This window comes from Periophthalmus magnuspinnatus, chromosome 14 (assembly GCF_009829125.3).
Source record: "Periophthalmus magnuspinnatus isolate fPerMag1 chromosome 14, fPerMag1.2.pri, whole genome shotgun sequence".
NCBI classification, from domain to species: Eukaryota; Metazoa; Chordata; class Actinopteri; order Gobiiformes; family Gobiidae; genus Periophthalmus; species Periophthalmus magnuspinnatus.
In genome coordinates, this window is record NC_047139.1 from 24,391,124 (window position 1) to 24,405,876 (window position 14,753).

At 38.3% G+C, this 14,753-nt stretch overlaps 1 protein-coding gene across 4 annotated transcripts in view; it reads left to right on the forward strand.

Annotated features, from left to right (window-relative positions):
* Positions 1 to 201: 201 nt before the first annotated feature.
* ncor1 (nuclear receptor corepressor 1) overlaps positions 202 to 14,753 on the forward strand; it is a 35,702-nt gene continuing 21,150 nt past the window's right edge. For all 4 annotated transcript variants that reach the window (XM_055226836.1, XM_055226837.1, XM_055226838.1 and 1 more), the window contains exons 1-16: positions 202 to 324; positions 2,096 to 2,278; positions 2,863 to 2,957; positions 3,036 to 3,243; positions 3,660 to 3,839; positions 4,494 to 4,607; positions 5,445 to 5,501; positions 5,604 to 5,656; positions 6,529 to 6,595; positions 7,761 to 7,933; positions 9,917 to 10,007; positions 10,124 to 10,302; positions 10,388 to 10,442; positions 11,215 to 11,313; positions 13,706 to 13,836; positions 14,325 to 14,620. In XM_055226836.1, the coding sequence (XP_055082811.1) occupies positions 2,171 to 2,278; positions 2,863 to 2,957; positions 3,036 to 3,243; positions 3,660 to 3,839; positions 4,494 to 4,607; positions 5,445 to 5,501; positions 5,604 to 5,656; positions 6,529 to 6,595; positions 7,761 to 7,933; positions 9,917 to 10,007; positions 10,124 to 10,302; positions 10,388 to 10,442; positions 11,215 to 11,313; positions 13,706 to 13,836; positions 14,325 to 14,620 (1,906 nt within the window). In that variant the 5' untranslated portion in view covers positions 202 to 324; positions 2,096 to 2,170. The remainder of the gene's footprint in view (positions 325 to 2,095; positions 2,279 to 2,862; positions 2,958 to 3,035; positions 3,244 to 3,659; positions 3,840 to 4,493; positions 4,608 to 5,444; positions 5,502 to 5,603; positions 5,657 to 6,528; positions 6,596 to 7,760; positions 7,934 to 9,916; positions 10,008 to 10,123; positions 10,303 to 10,387; positions 10,443 to 11,214; positions 11,314 to 13,705; positions 13,837 to 14,324; positions 14,621 to 14,753) is intronic.

Consider the following 14,753-nt stretch of genomic DNA (forward strand, 5'->3'; position numbering starts at 1 on the left):
TCCTGAAAGATACAAAACAAGAAAACTCTTATTCAGCCTTATTTTAAATAGAATCAAATTGCTGCTTTGCCCAATAAATTATTTCTAATCAAATAATTATATGACGTGTCTTGTGAATTTATAAGGGCATATGTGTGCTCTGTAGGGTTGACTTGTACGAAAATTTGTTTTTGTCCTTCCAGGATATAGCTGGACAAATGCGGCGCAGCCTTTAGTCTGCCTGGTCGTCCACAGCCTGTAACCCGCGGATTTACAATCAACTATTGACGCATCTTTTATTTAGGGATAGCATTCTTGCCCTTCGGTACATTTTCTAAGCATGAGGTGAGTATATTTACTCACAAATTACAGAACAACACGCATAATTAGCTTTCTGTTTTAGCGCACTAGTCTTCGCTGAAAATCTGCCTTGCAAGATGGCGACGTGGTTGAGAATTCAAAGGTGAAATACATGCTAAGTTAGCCTGCTAGCACAAACAATAAAATCTGTCATATAGTATTACAATGATTTAACAGCATATATCTTAATTTTGAGTCAGTGTGAGCATTTGTATATCCTCTCGCGCGTTTCCGGAAAAGTGACTGCTGTGCTGTGGCAAAAAACCCATCCCCCAAAGTAAGCTCCATTTACAGTGTTTGTATCACTTGAAAGCATATAACGGCATCAGTATAATCAACAACAACACTAAAGCAGTAACTACTTTTACATTGGACATGGAATTTGTCCACATTTTCTTAAAATGTCCGACATGAACGGTATCCTTCCAAGTTTGGCATTGTTCTTGAGTAAACAGTAAACGGTTTAAAGCACTAGATTTAAATCGCCAGGCTGCCACCCACTTTTAATCTTGATGCATGCAGAAGATTTGATGACATTTCGTCTTATCTATAAATAAGACGAAACGACAAGATACGTGTTAAAAGTGCGTGATAAATGTATGTTTAAATATTAAGTTTAGGACATACTGCAGAGGGTGGCAAGAGGGACGAAATATGCTGACATAGGGGTTGGTGTAATATATTTTGGAAGTATCAAAGTACTTACCATTTCGAACTGAACTATACTCATTTATTTCATAGGCCACAGTCCTGTTGGTCTTGGGCCAAGCAGCAGTAACTAAAACAATAAATCAGTTTAGTTTTATTCTCATTGATTATCACAGGTGTATTCATTACTACTTATTCGTAACAAGTAAATATGGCGCTTGATTTTAAGTATCATAAACATAAATGCAGACTTTTTAATCAATGCCATTCATGGAAGTATAATAAGAGCCATGATGCCTTTCAACACAAGAAAATTAAATGTATTCTTCCAAAACCCTCCTTCAAAATGCTTGGTTGTTTTAAAACCGCCAAGCTCTACAAATGATTTAATCGCCGTACGATTAAAATATTACTTTTACTTCTTTACAAAGTGAACATTCTGTACTCAGACTAAATTAAAGGAACCAAACTTTAAACTATTTAAAAATAGATAGACATACTTTATTAATCCCAAATGAAATTCCACCAAATATGCGATTACCAACGTCAGATCTGTCTAAACATTTACACAAATGAATATTGATGATTACTTGTATAATCAAAGATATTCATAACAAATCTCTTCCTCTCTCAAATCTCTCTTGGCTATGTTATTCCTCATGTAGTTTAAAAATCTTGCAAGTTTTACAGACATTACATTGTATTTTGCTAATTTTAACTGCATCGATTGAAAAAGTTTCTTGTGGATCTGTTAATAGAGATGTGTGAATGTGTGATAAATTGTTTTCAGTTCACCATTTCGGTGAAAAACGGTGAAGTCTCAAAAGAAATCATAGATTAGCAAATGAACGTCAGACGGCTATCTGTTCTATTTACCCACAAAGACTCAGTTTTTGGGTTGTCGGCTGCTGCAGCTGCACAACACTCATGTTTTCATGCACCAGTTGGCCGTCACTAAAGGAGTGGCCTTTCCCCTTTTTGAATTATTCTGAACCACGATGTCCAAATAGAAGCATGTTGAATTTACTTATGCTTTTAATAGGTATCCTACAAAATGCATGTATATCTTTTTGAAGGTTAGTTCTGAACTGCAGCCCTCTGATTGCAGGTGGCGTGTGTGTCCAAACATGGTGTAGCCAAACTGCTGCAGTTGTGAAGAAGCTGCTGCCTCGTTGCACTGTGCATGATGTCGAGCAGCTCGGGCTACCCTCCAGCTCAGGGGGGCTTCAGCAGTGAGCAGAGCCGCTACCCGCCCCACAATGTGCAGTACTCCTTCAGCCGACACCAGCAGGTAGAACCTCTAGAGACTCTTATCCACGTGGGCCCTTGGTTTTAGGGAGTTAGTTACAAACTTATCATGTTAAAAATGTGTAATAAATTAAACAGGGAAAAATCCTACATGGAACTGTAACTGGGGCACATTCCTGCCCCAGTGTTTTGTTACGTCCTTCATAGAACCCTTGTTTCATGGAAAGCAGTTGGCTGCTTTCTGGGCACTGGGATTGTTTGCTTTCATCTGGAACTACATGGAAGTTTGTTTTTCTGAAACCGGGTTTTTGTACTGGTTTATTACACCTCTTTGTTTGTTTTTAAACTTTGGGTTGTATGTTACTGAAATAAACAGAAAACAGTAACACACACAACATTCTAAAGGTGAGGTCATGATGAAACTCGAAAGGAAAAGTTACATATGGCCCTGGAAGAAGAATTAATAACTTTAGCTTCATTAAAGCGGTTGGCCTGAACATAGCCTATGCTCAATTAGTGCATATTAATCATATGTTTCACATGGTGGGGGCTTGTATGTAGCTGATAACATTGTCTGTCAGTTGTGGTGAGTTTGTCTGAGAAGTGGCCCATATCTTTGTGCCCCAGGAGTTCCCGGTCCCAGATTACCGGGCACACATGCAGGACCCACAGGGGCGGCGGAGACCCTCTCTTCTGTCTGAGTTCCACCCTGCTCCGGAACGGTAGGACCAGGTCCACACTACAACACACAGTCAAGCCTCTCATAAGAATATATGACATGTGTTGATTTGTGCCCCCAGACCTCCGGAGAGACGCCATGGTTACGAGCAGCAGTTTCCCTCCGTCACTGCTCAGCCCGAACATGAGTCGCTGGAGGCCAAACGACCACGCATGGAGACCATCAATGAAACCCACATCACCCGCACCCCCCCAACCTCCGGAGGCATGGTGCTCCCAATGCCCCACGCCATACAGGACAGCTTAAGGGCCACTGTGGAAGTTAAAAAGGTGTGCAGTCTCTCCACTTTGATAATGCAGTAATCTTTGAAAACTGAGATTTTCATCAGCAAATTTAAAAAATGAACAATGTTATGTGGCCTTAGAAACACTATATCTTTATGCAATAAGCAACCTGGAAAAGAGACAAGTATGTGCATTTAAGACAAGCTAAGATCCAAATTATGTATTCTTGCCTAACACAACACACCAATGTAGAAGTCTTGTGAGCCTTACAATGTCTATATAATATTATAATGAAACACTATGATCATAAGTTAGCAGTGTTTCTCAGCGTTTGGAGCTAGAAAATGTAAGTATTTCTGCTAAATCTCCAGGTTGTTCAAAAATGTAATATAAAATGTGCTCTTAGGTGTGCTTGTTTGCATCCAAATAAATCATACTTCAATGTATAATTTTCTGTCTAGGAGTCTCAATATACTGTTAAAGTCGAGGCATCCCCAGGTGGACCCGGCCTTCATCTTGGTGAGGACACAGACACATCTCCCTCTAAACTCTCAAAGGAGGAGCTGATCCAGAGCATGGACCGTGTGGACAGAGAGATCGCTAAAGTGGAGCAACAGATTTTCAAGCTCAAGAAAAAACAGGTTTGTGTCAATTTGTGGACGTTGTGTTCAGGTCAAATTACCTACATATATTCATCTTGAGGGGTGTTCTATTATGAAGTATTTTAGTTGTTAGTATATCTAATAATATATCTAATGTAATTGCCAAATCTGGAGAAAGGAGCGATGGAAAATAGATCCTGGCTTCTTCATTCAAAAAAATGTTTTATATGGATATTGCTATGAAATCCAGGAATCATCTGTCATATTACAGTAAACAATAATTCTTTTTTTTTTAAAGATTTTGTCACTGCATCAATATGCCTAAACTATGTCTCTATAAGTGGATTATCAAATAGCAACCAATAGGCAGGTTTATTGCACCTCCGGCCAGTATTTGTTTCATAAATCAGTGTAGTGCATGTAAACACTTGTAGATTTCTTTAGAACTTGTACTTTGCACCCCTCTGCTGTCAAGTGTCTCTTTAACTGAACATGAACTAACCATCTTCTGCACTAATTTCCATTTAAGAGATGTGTATCTGCTTCATTTTCCCCTGCTTCAGTAGAAAGGAATATTTTTTTCCTCATGTTCTGATCTCCTTCATTCTGGCTTTTATTTCTTTAAATAAAGTAATTTTAAGACATATTCAATAGATTTACATGAAAGTAACTATATTTATTTATTTATTTTAGCAACAACTGGAGGAGGAGGCAGCAAAGCCAGTGGAGCCAGAGAAGCCCGTGACCCCACCCCCAGTGGAACACAAGCACCGCAGCATCGTCCAAATCATCTATGACGAGAACAGGGTGGGTGCTCTTCTGCAGGGGAAAACAGCAAGGCATTTTGGATCATTTTTAATAATTCAAATATGTATTCATGTTTCATAATTGAACTAAACAAAAATAACATGGAACAAAATAAAATGGTGAGCACAAAAACTCAAAATTAAACATATAAGCACAAAGATTTCAAATAATTACAAAGCGTGTATCAATGTACCTGTGGCACTTTGACAGCATACATCAGCATAGAAGGCATAGTTAATTCCTGCTAACACCCATTTTATGTAGCTTCGGTGGGGCATATTATCACCTATACTTTTGGATAATTACTCAGCTTGGTCAGAAGACAAGTGTGGTGACATAAACATAGCTGTAATTTTTTAATGTGAAAGTTTGAAAAATAGGTTTAAGAAGTCAGTGGAAGTGCATAAACAAGCTTAGTTCTGTGAGTGTTTTCAGAGGTTACTTTAGTTCATGCTTGTCAGACTGCTGAGCCACGCCCTCCTTTCCAGTCAGCCTTTAACCCTTAAGGCGCTGTCTATCTCAATTCTGTTCACAGCAATAACACCCGTCACATTATTCATTCTCAGATAAAAATTTAGATCTTGTTACTGGGGAATACATATTTCAAGTATGCTTGAAATAATTAATTAATTAATATAATACATAATTATATTGCATACATATATTTCTTGAAAGCTTTTGTGTGTATCAATCCTCACCACCGTTACTTTAGTTCACTAAATATTATTAGAAGTCAGATTTGACTGATAAGGATAACTACGTATATTTATTGCATCATCATTTAGTTTGGCAGCTGTTTAACTGTTTAATGATTACTAACGTACCAACATTTTCCAGAAAAAAGCAGAAGAAGCCCATAAAATCCTGGAAGGCCTTGGTCCTAAAGTTGAGCTGGTAAGGTATTGTCCTAATACCTGCATGTTTAGTTAGTTAGTACAAGCACTGTAGACAATGATTAATCCATATGTGCTCCATTGTGCTTCCTTCCAAATTTAGCCACTGTATAATCAACCGTCAGACACAAAAGTTTATCATGACAACATCAAAACGTAAGTAATAGCTTTTGTTTCCAACATAAACACATGTACAAATTAGGGCTGGTTGATATGGCAATTAAAAAATGAGGGGCAGTGTTTTTTAAGCAGCTGCCTGCTGACGCTTTTCAACATTGGTCAGCTTCAGGTCATTTTGTGAATGAGGTGGATCTAACCATCACAATGAAGTATGAACTCTTAGAAGCAGAAGATTGCTTTAGTTATTCCTTAATGGAGGATAAAAAGATATTAACTGCATCTGATAAAAGCTGAAAATTGTGCTATATGATGATTTTTTTGGTAAATTGCCCATCCCTAGTACAAATAAATGCAAAAAAAGTTCTGTTTGTGGCAAGAGAAGAGAAATGTGATGGTTAAATTGAAATAGGTTGGTAAATGATAGTTCCTCTGCTCCATTGACAGAGATACTGAATGTGTGTGAAATAAATTGTTTGTGTCAGGAGGGTTTAATGCTGTCAAGAGTGGGAGTTGAAGGCCAGGTTTCCACAGTGGAGCTTATCAGTGAGGACCATGAGAGAGGCCCGTCTGCTGCAGACTTTTATCACAACAAAGGGCATCCAGACCCTGAGAGCAACGCCCAGCACACCTTAGTTTAGGGTTTAGGCTTGGTTGAGGTATTGGACTGCTTGTAATAATATAATATGAATCATTGATGATTGGCTGCAGACCACTTAAAAGACCTTGGTTAAAAAGACCATTGCATATCATTGACGAATCTCCTTCTCGGTTAAAATTTGATTCATTGCCCAACCCTTCTTGCACTGTACTATTTTGCTCAGTTGACCATATTAACATTTATTATACAGCTTGTAACAAAGTGTTCTCTCAGTCCTATTCTGTCAATATTAATTGTTGTTTTCTTGCAGCAACCAAGTGATGAGGAAGAAGCTGATTCTCTTTTTTAAGAGGCGAAATCATGCGCGCAAGCAAAGGGTAAGTGGCCACCAGTGTCATAGTTGCCAAAAACCAGCTTATAACACATAATACCAAAATGATCATTTTAAGAAACATGGTGATATGGTTCTTAAAAGATTTCTGCATCATAAAATATTTGAAAATAGTATAGCTGTAGTCGACTAAAGAAATGCCCTTTGCATTGATTGATGGACTAAAAGATAGTGTGTTATATATTAGTAAACAGCATCCACTCCTACCTAAAATTCAATCTAACTGACTCCATGCGTTCTCCTTTCTGTGGTGGCCCATATAAATCATGATAATAAAATATTTGGTTAACTGATAATAAAATAAATCCACATTGACTGATTAATCGACCAAAAGACTAAAGGCAACTGGCCCTGGAAAATAGATTCTATGAGTGCTGTGTCACATTCTCCAATAACAATTTTGAGATTGCTATGGTTCATTGAGTTCTATGTTTCCCTGGCTCTGCACAGTCAGGGTCAGACAGACCTTTTGGACTCTGAAACAATAGCTGAGTGAATATGGCTCAGTGCCAAGAGGAAGGTGGATTGTTTGTCCTTCTTTACAAAAACTGGAAATACAGTCGACAATGTCCCTTATGAAGATTCTTACCACTGTAACCCTTGGCAACATTTAATAGGTCAGAAATCAAATCCTATTTGAGCTGATCGCTGAAATGGAAACCCTGAAAACGTGTGTAAGAAAACTTAAGATTGACTTTTGGTTGAGTAACATGGATAATACAAGCCGTTCCTGAACAGCGTGTACTCACTGGACTCTACATTGGCACACTTCTACTGCCTTTGACTAGTTTGGTTCACACACTGCTTACATCACACTAGACATGTGTAATAGGCTAGGCTCTTGTAACCTACATGCATGTTGTACTAAAAGAAAATAGTAGATGTTTTATATTCTTTGTTGATGGATTCTGTAAGTGTTAAAATGCAAGTGGTTATTAGAAAATGGCTAACAATTACTCACGACTTTTAGCTTCCTGTTATAGAGCACAGGATTGTGTTGACATGCGTCGTTTAATTTTTCAGTTTGCATAATGTTAAACTAATGGAGATGGTAAGATGCTAAATAGTAATCTTATTAACACTTCTTTTTTTAACATTCCATCCCATGCTGTCAAATTCAAATAGTGATGTTTGCCTTTGTCTTCACCCAGGAACAGAAGATCTGCCAGCGCTACGACCAGCTGATGGAGGCCTGGGAGAAGAAGGTGGAGCGGATGGAAAACAACCCCAGAAGAAAAGCCAAAGAAAGCAGGACACGCGAGTACTACGAAAGACAGTTCCCCGAGATCCGCAAGCAGAGGGAGCAGCAAGAGAGATTTCAGAGGTAAAGATGTGTTTGAAATGAACTTGGTTTATACTGGAAGGAATGGAAGAAGATTAACAGAACTCATTAACTGTAATACAGACAATCCCTCAACATTTGCGAACAGGGTTGTCAAAAATCTGATACTAATCGATAGTAAAACTAGTATCGAAACTAGAAACTCATTTGAAGTATCAATACTAAAAAGTGACATTCACAGGACAGAAATGAACTTTTCCTGAATAGCTTTAGAATGATCTTGAGCTGCTTCAGAACAAGTATAAAACCACATAGACACCCATGGACCACTATAGAATTTACAACCGAGTGATATCAGGCAATATGGAAAATAAAAGAAAGTGCAAGTTAATGTTGAAAATGACATTCTATTGTCTAAGTGTTTTTTTTTTTTTATGTATGATGTGTTATTGATCATCAAGTCTTTCCTTAATATTAAAACTGAGTTTGAAATTTTAGTCTTGTGACGGCAGTGTGCTTGCTAAGCAGTCACAACATGCATTATGTGTATTCATATTGGACAGTTTATGCAGGAAATAATCTTAATTCACAATCCATTTTATTTATATCGTGCAGCCAAAAATAATTCCTTATATCCCCAATAATGCCTATTATTAAATGTTCCAGTTTAGTGTTAAGATGAATAATGTAATAGAGCAGTGTTTCTCAAACTACGGTATGCAAGCTTGTTTGCCTAAAGTTCATTTAATTCACTTTTGTACTTCATTTTTGATCATTTCCTGTTTAGAGCTATATGAAATGATGCAGTCCACTTTTAGATCTGTTTTAGCTCTAGATTAGACCTGGAATAATCCTGTTATATGCTTGCTTGAGATCTGGTGGTACTCGGAAAGCTAAATCTTTTCCTTGGTGGAAAAGTTTGAGAGCCACTGTAATGGAGTACTAGCCTGTGTTTGTAGTGACCTGGTTTGTGCAGTGCGACTCTTTCTAGCTACACAGTCGAGGGTGAAGGTCCACTGTCTGTGTTTGTGAGATTCAGTGCAGTACATTATGACCAGTCAGACAATAATCTACATGACTAATACTATTTTAAGTGATTTATATATAGTATGCACTTATTTAAAGATCTATTTTTGCTGAATTCTGTAGATGTTGTACAGAAATGCAACATGTCCTTATTTTGTTGTTGTGTAGTTTTTGCAAAAATGATAAAGTGGCACAGCAGACTTCATTTCTGATTATGTTTTGACTGAAGCTATTGTCAGATAATTTTCTTTCTTTGGACCACCGTGTACATAATGGTACCAAGCCCAAGTGCTCAAGATCCCCCTCCAGCGAATGTGTGGTCCTGGACAGTGTGAGGTCTCAGTGAGGTCAGCCCACTCTACAACAAGATCATCAACATTTAGTCTGTGGGGAGTAAGGGGCTTCAGTTGTGAATCCAGAAATGCTCAGTTTTAGATGGGATAATATTCAGATTCCCACTTTAAGTTGTTTTTGCCCATTATTGGTTTATTCGATGCTTTCGTGTATGGCAAGGTGTAAGGTTATCTTTTAATATGTTTTAGAGATATGGAATAGTTATTTTGGGCTGTGTATCACTCGCTCAATCCAGGAAGGAATGTTTTGGAAAAGGCCTGCCTCCAGTGCTTTTGATTTTTGTTTTTTCATCGGTATTACATGCTCTGGATTCACACTCACACTTTGTTAAAAAGAGATACTGCACATCTCTGCCCACTCAACCGCCTAGGGCAAAAGATCTGTGTCCACATGGTGCTACTATAGTGTTTAAACCTGGAAGCTGCTTCATCTCAAGGAGCAGCTCAGCTTAAGAACATTCTGGTTTTTGGTTTGTTAGTTCAGTCGCATTAAGAGATGCTGGTGATGGCATTTCATTACTATACAGGATCCATCTTGCGGTTTTACTTTATTTGCTTTCTTTCTTTCTTTCTTTCTTTCTAAAATGACAATTTCTAGATGTATAACATTTCTATAAATTTATTTTTGAATGTTTTTTTTCCACAGAGTTGGGCAAAGAGGGACTGGTCTTTCAGCAACAATCGCTAGAAGTGAACATGAAATATCAGAGATCATAGACGGCCTGTCGGAGCAGGAAGTACGTGCTCTTTACTCTGAGTGCATACAGAAGAGAACTTAGAGTGCATATATACATAGACTTGTTCTTCAAGAGTGAAATTTGGTTATAATGATGTACATGTTGATGTTTTTCAGAATAATGAGAAACAAATGAGACAGCTCTCTGTCATTCCGCCCATGATGTACGACTCAGAGCAGAGAAGAGTCAAGTTCATCAACATGAATGGCCTGATGGATGACCCAATGAAAGTCTACAAATCCCGCCAATTCATGAATGTTTGGACAGAGCACGAAAAGGAAATCTTTAAAGAGAAGTAAACATTATTATTTCAGTGCAGTAAAAAACATTTAATTAATATAAATATATAAAATACAATTTAATATGTCTGTCTGTTGCAGATTTGTTCAACACCCCAAGAATTTTGGTCTGATTGCATCTTACCTGGAGAGAAAGGTAACGTTTTGTGTGTTTTCATTTTAATAAAAAATTTAAATAACAAAAATATAAAATAACTGCTCTCTCTGAATTGTCTCCAAAAAGAGTTTGTGATAAGCCAAAGTCTGCAAACTGAGCGTGATGCTAAATACATGATTAAATATGCGCGCAAAGGTTTTAGCAATCTATCAGCAGTTAAGCAGAGTACCGCACGTGTTAATCATGTTTACTTATTTACTAAGTATGGAGATGATAAACTCCCACATGTTTAGTAACCAGTGAGCTGGTTTGAACCAGGACTGAGGCGGTACTAAACGAGGATTAAATAAGAAGACTGACCTTCACCACAACTGAATCAGGGCTAAAGCAAGACTAAACCAGGACTCTAGTAGCATTCTATTAGGCTCATTGTAAGCAGAATGAAGCAGCAGACCACACAGTACAACCATGGGAAAAAGAATAGATTTGGCTTCAAAAGCTTAAATAAAATTCCAATTCCCATTTGAATGTAGAAAATAATAAAATGGTGTAATACCGAGCCTTTTTATATTGTTTAGACTTTTATTTGGCCATTTTCAAACTTGGACAAAAAAAAAAAAATAATAATAATTAAATCCAGTTTATATATATATATATATAATATATATATATATATATATATATATATATATATATAATGTGTGTGTGTGTGTGTATATATATATATGTGTATATATGTATGTGTATGAGACATAATGTTAAATCAGACCATGTTATCACTATGTTTATTTCTATTTTCTGTGGGTTTCAGTGTGTGGCAGACTGTGTTCTTTACTACTACTTGACAAAGAAGAACAACAACTACAAGACACTTGTGAGACGTAACTATAGGAAGCGAAGAGGGAACCAGGTTTGTTTATTTCGTTTGGGTTTTGGACGCTTTATGTTATGTGAACGTACATTTATAAATCTATTTAAAACATTTTTAGATCCTGAAGTTTTTTGCTACACACTTAACACCCACAGGCTTCTCAGTTTGGGCATCTTTATAATGTTTGCATTATGTTGGTTCAACAGAGACGTGATTGTGTTCCCACAGACAGCATGTACTGTTTTGTGCTGTAATGTACAGAACAAATTAGCTGGAGTTGAACTGAAATGGTCTCTAAATTTGGCATAATCAGATTATCTAGACTAGTGTCGAGTGTATGTATATTTCCCATTTGTATTGTGCGAGGTCTAAGGTTAGTGAGAGACCGTTCCCCCCTCAGTGGAATGCAGTTGGTACAGCCCGGACATCTGACAGGCCCAAAAAACCCAGTGCTGCTGTGAGTGCCAATCAAAGAGGAGTGCTGGTGGGGATTACCTTGGGTGACCCTACGTAGATTAGTGTGTGCATGTGAGATGGACAATTCTTTGGGCGGCTTAAGCGGCCTGATGACACGCTTTCCCGGAATATGTGCGGCAGCGGCGAGGCCCAGCAGCCCTTCTAAGGAGCTGAGCTCTGGGGTTGTCCTGCTCCTCGCCTGGTCCCTGAGCTTTCGCTGCTATGGAAATACTGGAGGTTAGCCACCAGTAAGCTGTGTCCCACAGCTCGAAACCCTGTTTATGAGCAGCAGATGAGCTTGCAGGTATGTTGGAATTGTCAGTTGGGTGATACTATAGCCTGTACTTGCTTTTGTATGTTTTGTGGCATATTGAGTAGCTCCACACCAATTAAGCATTTAGCAGAGTTATTTGGGAGGCAGTTTGATGCAGAGTGTGTTGTTGTAGTTCAACTTTAATTTAGATATATACCTTCTAGTTAGCAGCTTAACAGAAGACTTCCTTTACTGAACTAACTGTTTGAATAATCAAAGACTGTTGAAAACAAACATGTGCAAACACCATGATTCAGCAAATCAAACTGGCAAAGTAGAAGTATGGTTTCTCTTGGACATATTCAACACAGCACATCCAACACACTTACTAACCTGAAATCATTTACTCTGTGTGCAAGAAGAAGTATGCCATCTCTATAACACATTGCCCCATCTGAAGAATATGTCTGTCATATACCATGTGCCAAAAATGTCTTGTAAACTGTTCCTTGAAGAACATGAGTCAATCTTTACAAGTGTTTGAGTTGTTGTTTTTTTTCATTGTAACCTCCCATGGTTTCTATTAATCAAGAATAAATATTCCTTTTCCCACAGTATTTTGAGCATGAGCTTTGGCATCCAAAATCAGAAACTGTAGCAACTAGCAGCAGTGTCATTTGGCTTACAATTGATTTAAGAGCCATAGAGAAAGCATGAGCCATGTTTGGAAACACAAGATTAGCATCACATGCCGGGTTCTTATGCCACAGATTTGATTTTGCTGGTCATAGATATCTCAAACATGGAGGAACATAATCCTTTGTGTCATTGGCTGCATCCTTTTTACAATGCACACCATCTTTGCCAGAAGACACAGACAGACCTAATAACATTGATCGTCTGGGTGGAAGTTGTCGGGCCAATCAGTAGAATAAAGAAGCTGTTTCTGTGCTCTTATCCAGATCCACACATTTTCCTTGAAGTCTTACTCGTGCTGGAGCAGTTATCTTTTGCCCTTATAGAGGGAAGCACATTCCTCGGCCCCATCTGGTACCAGCATGGGATGTTTGGCTTGGCATCACCAGACTTGTTCCAGCGCAGCACTTTCACAGAACAGGCAGGAGAAAGCATTCTGTGGCGAACCAAGCCAGCTCTGATGAACAAGAATGCTGCTCTGTCCTCCAATAACTCACTCACGTTTTCCACCGCTCTGCTTAGGTGTTGGTATTTTTAATAAAACCAAGGAGCGGCTGCAGTTACATAGCTTTTTTTTTTTTTTTTTTTTTTACAATAGTAGTATAAATGCAATTACATTCACAAGTTATTACACTATCTGCTCAGTGGCTGTTAAGGCTGTTCACAAAAACTAGGTCAGTCTGAAAAAATGGGCCACCTGTTTGTATTATTCATTATCATTAATATAATAAGTTTATTAATTATGATGTAGGGTTGTCAAAACTATTGAAAATCAGATACTAATCAATGCTAAGAGTAGTATCAAAACTAGATACTCATTTGAGCAGGTATCGACACTAAAGTCACATTCACATTCACGGGAGAGAAATGAACCTTTCCTGAATAGCTTTAGAATGATCTCAAAATAAGTACAAGGCCACCTAAAATATACGTCCATGGTCCCTATAACACCACGTGGTAATATAAAGGGAAAGTACTATGATCTAATGTTGAAAATGATATTTTATTGTCTGTTTTTGAATATAGCAAATCCCACGGCCGTCGCAAGAAGACAAGTCAGACGACAAGAACGAAGAAGACAAGTCTGAGAAGTCTGATAAAAAAGAGGACGAGGAAAAGAACAACGAGGAAGAGAAAGATGAGAAGGAGGACTGCAGGTACGTGGGTTTTCGCTGCCCCACAGCCTCATAATCTGCACCTAAAATCTAACTGTTGAGCACAGCATAGAAACAGGAGTCAGATGTAGGTTTGGTAAAATTATTAAATGCTAAATTACAATTTTACAAGCCTTTATATGGGACAAGACTAATGTTTTCCACATAATTTATGCCAGAAACCCTTATTGTATGCAGGTATCAGAATCAGAAGTGATAAAAGCTGATTAAATGGGCCGGTCAGTCCCAAAGCCCAACCCACGTCATGCTTTCTCCTTACCACTTTGGTCCATTTTAAGTTTTTATAATCCTAATAAAATAATGTGTAATCTAATAAAAAATAAGACACGATTAGCTGATTAATCGACTAAAGACTAAAGGACTTCAGCCCTACCGGACAGCATTTGGAACTTTTTATTGCTCATTCAGAAGTGAGTAATTATCCACCACAGCCACATTATAAAAGCTCTTGTTTTTGTCCAAACCCACAGGGACATTGCTAAGGACAAAGACAAGTGCGACGCCGGGGAAGACGAGGACGGGAAGGAGCAGAACACGCCGCGTGGCAGGAAGACAGCCAACAGCCAGGGCCGTCGTAAAGGAAGGGTTACCACGCGCTCCATGGCCAACGAGGCGGCGTCTGTGGCTGCCGAAGAAGCCCCGCCCCCTGCTCCCGAGCCAGCTGTGCCAGAGCCTACACAGTCCTCCAAAAGTGAATCAGCGCAGAAAGGCATGAAGGAGCCTGCCAAAGCACAGACTCCTGTAGCTACTTCAGAGGCAAATAAAGGTAAAAAAAATAACATGAAAGTGGTCATTACCTTGTCTGGTGGGATAGTAACTTGTAAATATTTACCATAATCTTTCATCAGTCAAGTGGCAGTTTATGGATAAAAGACAACAAAACATCAACAAAATATGGA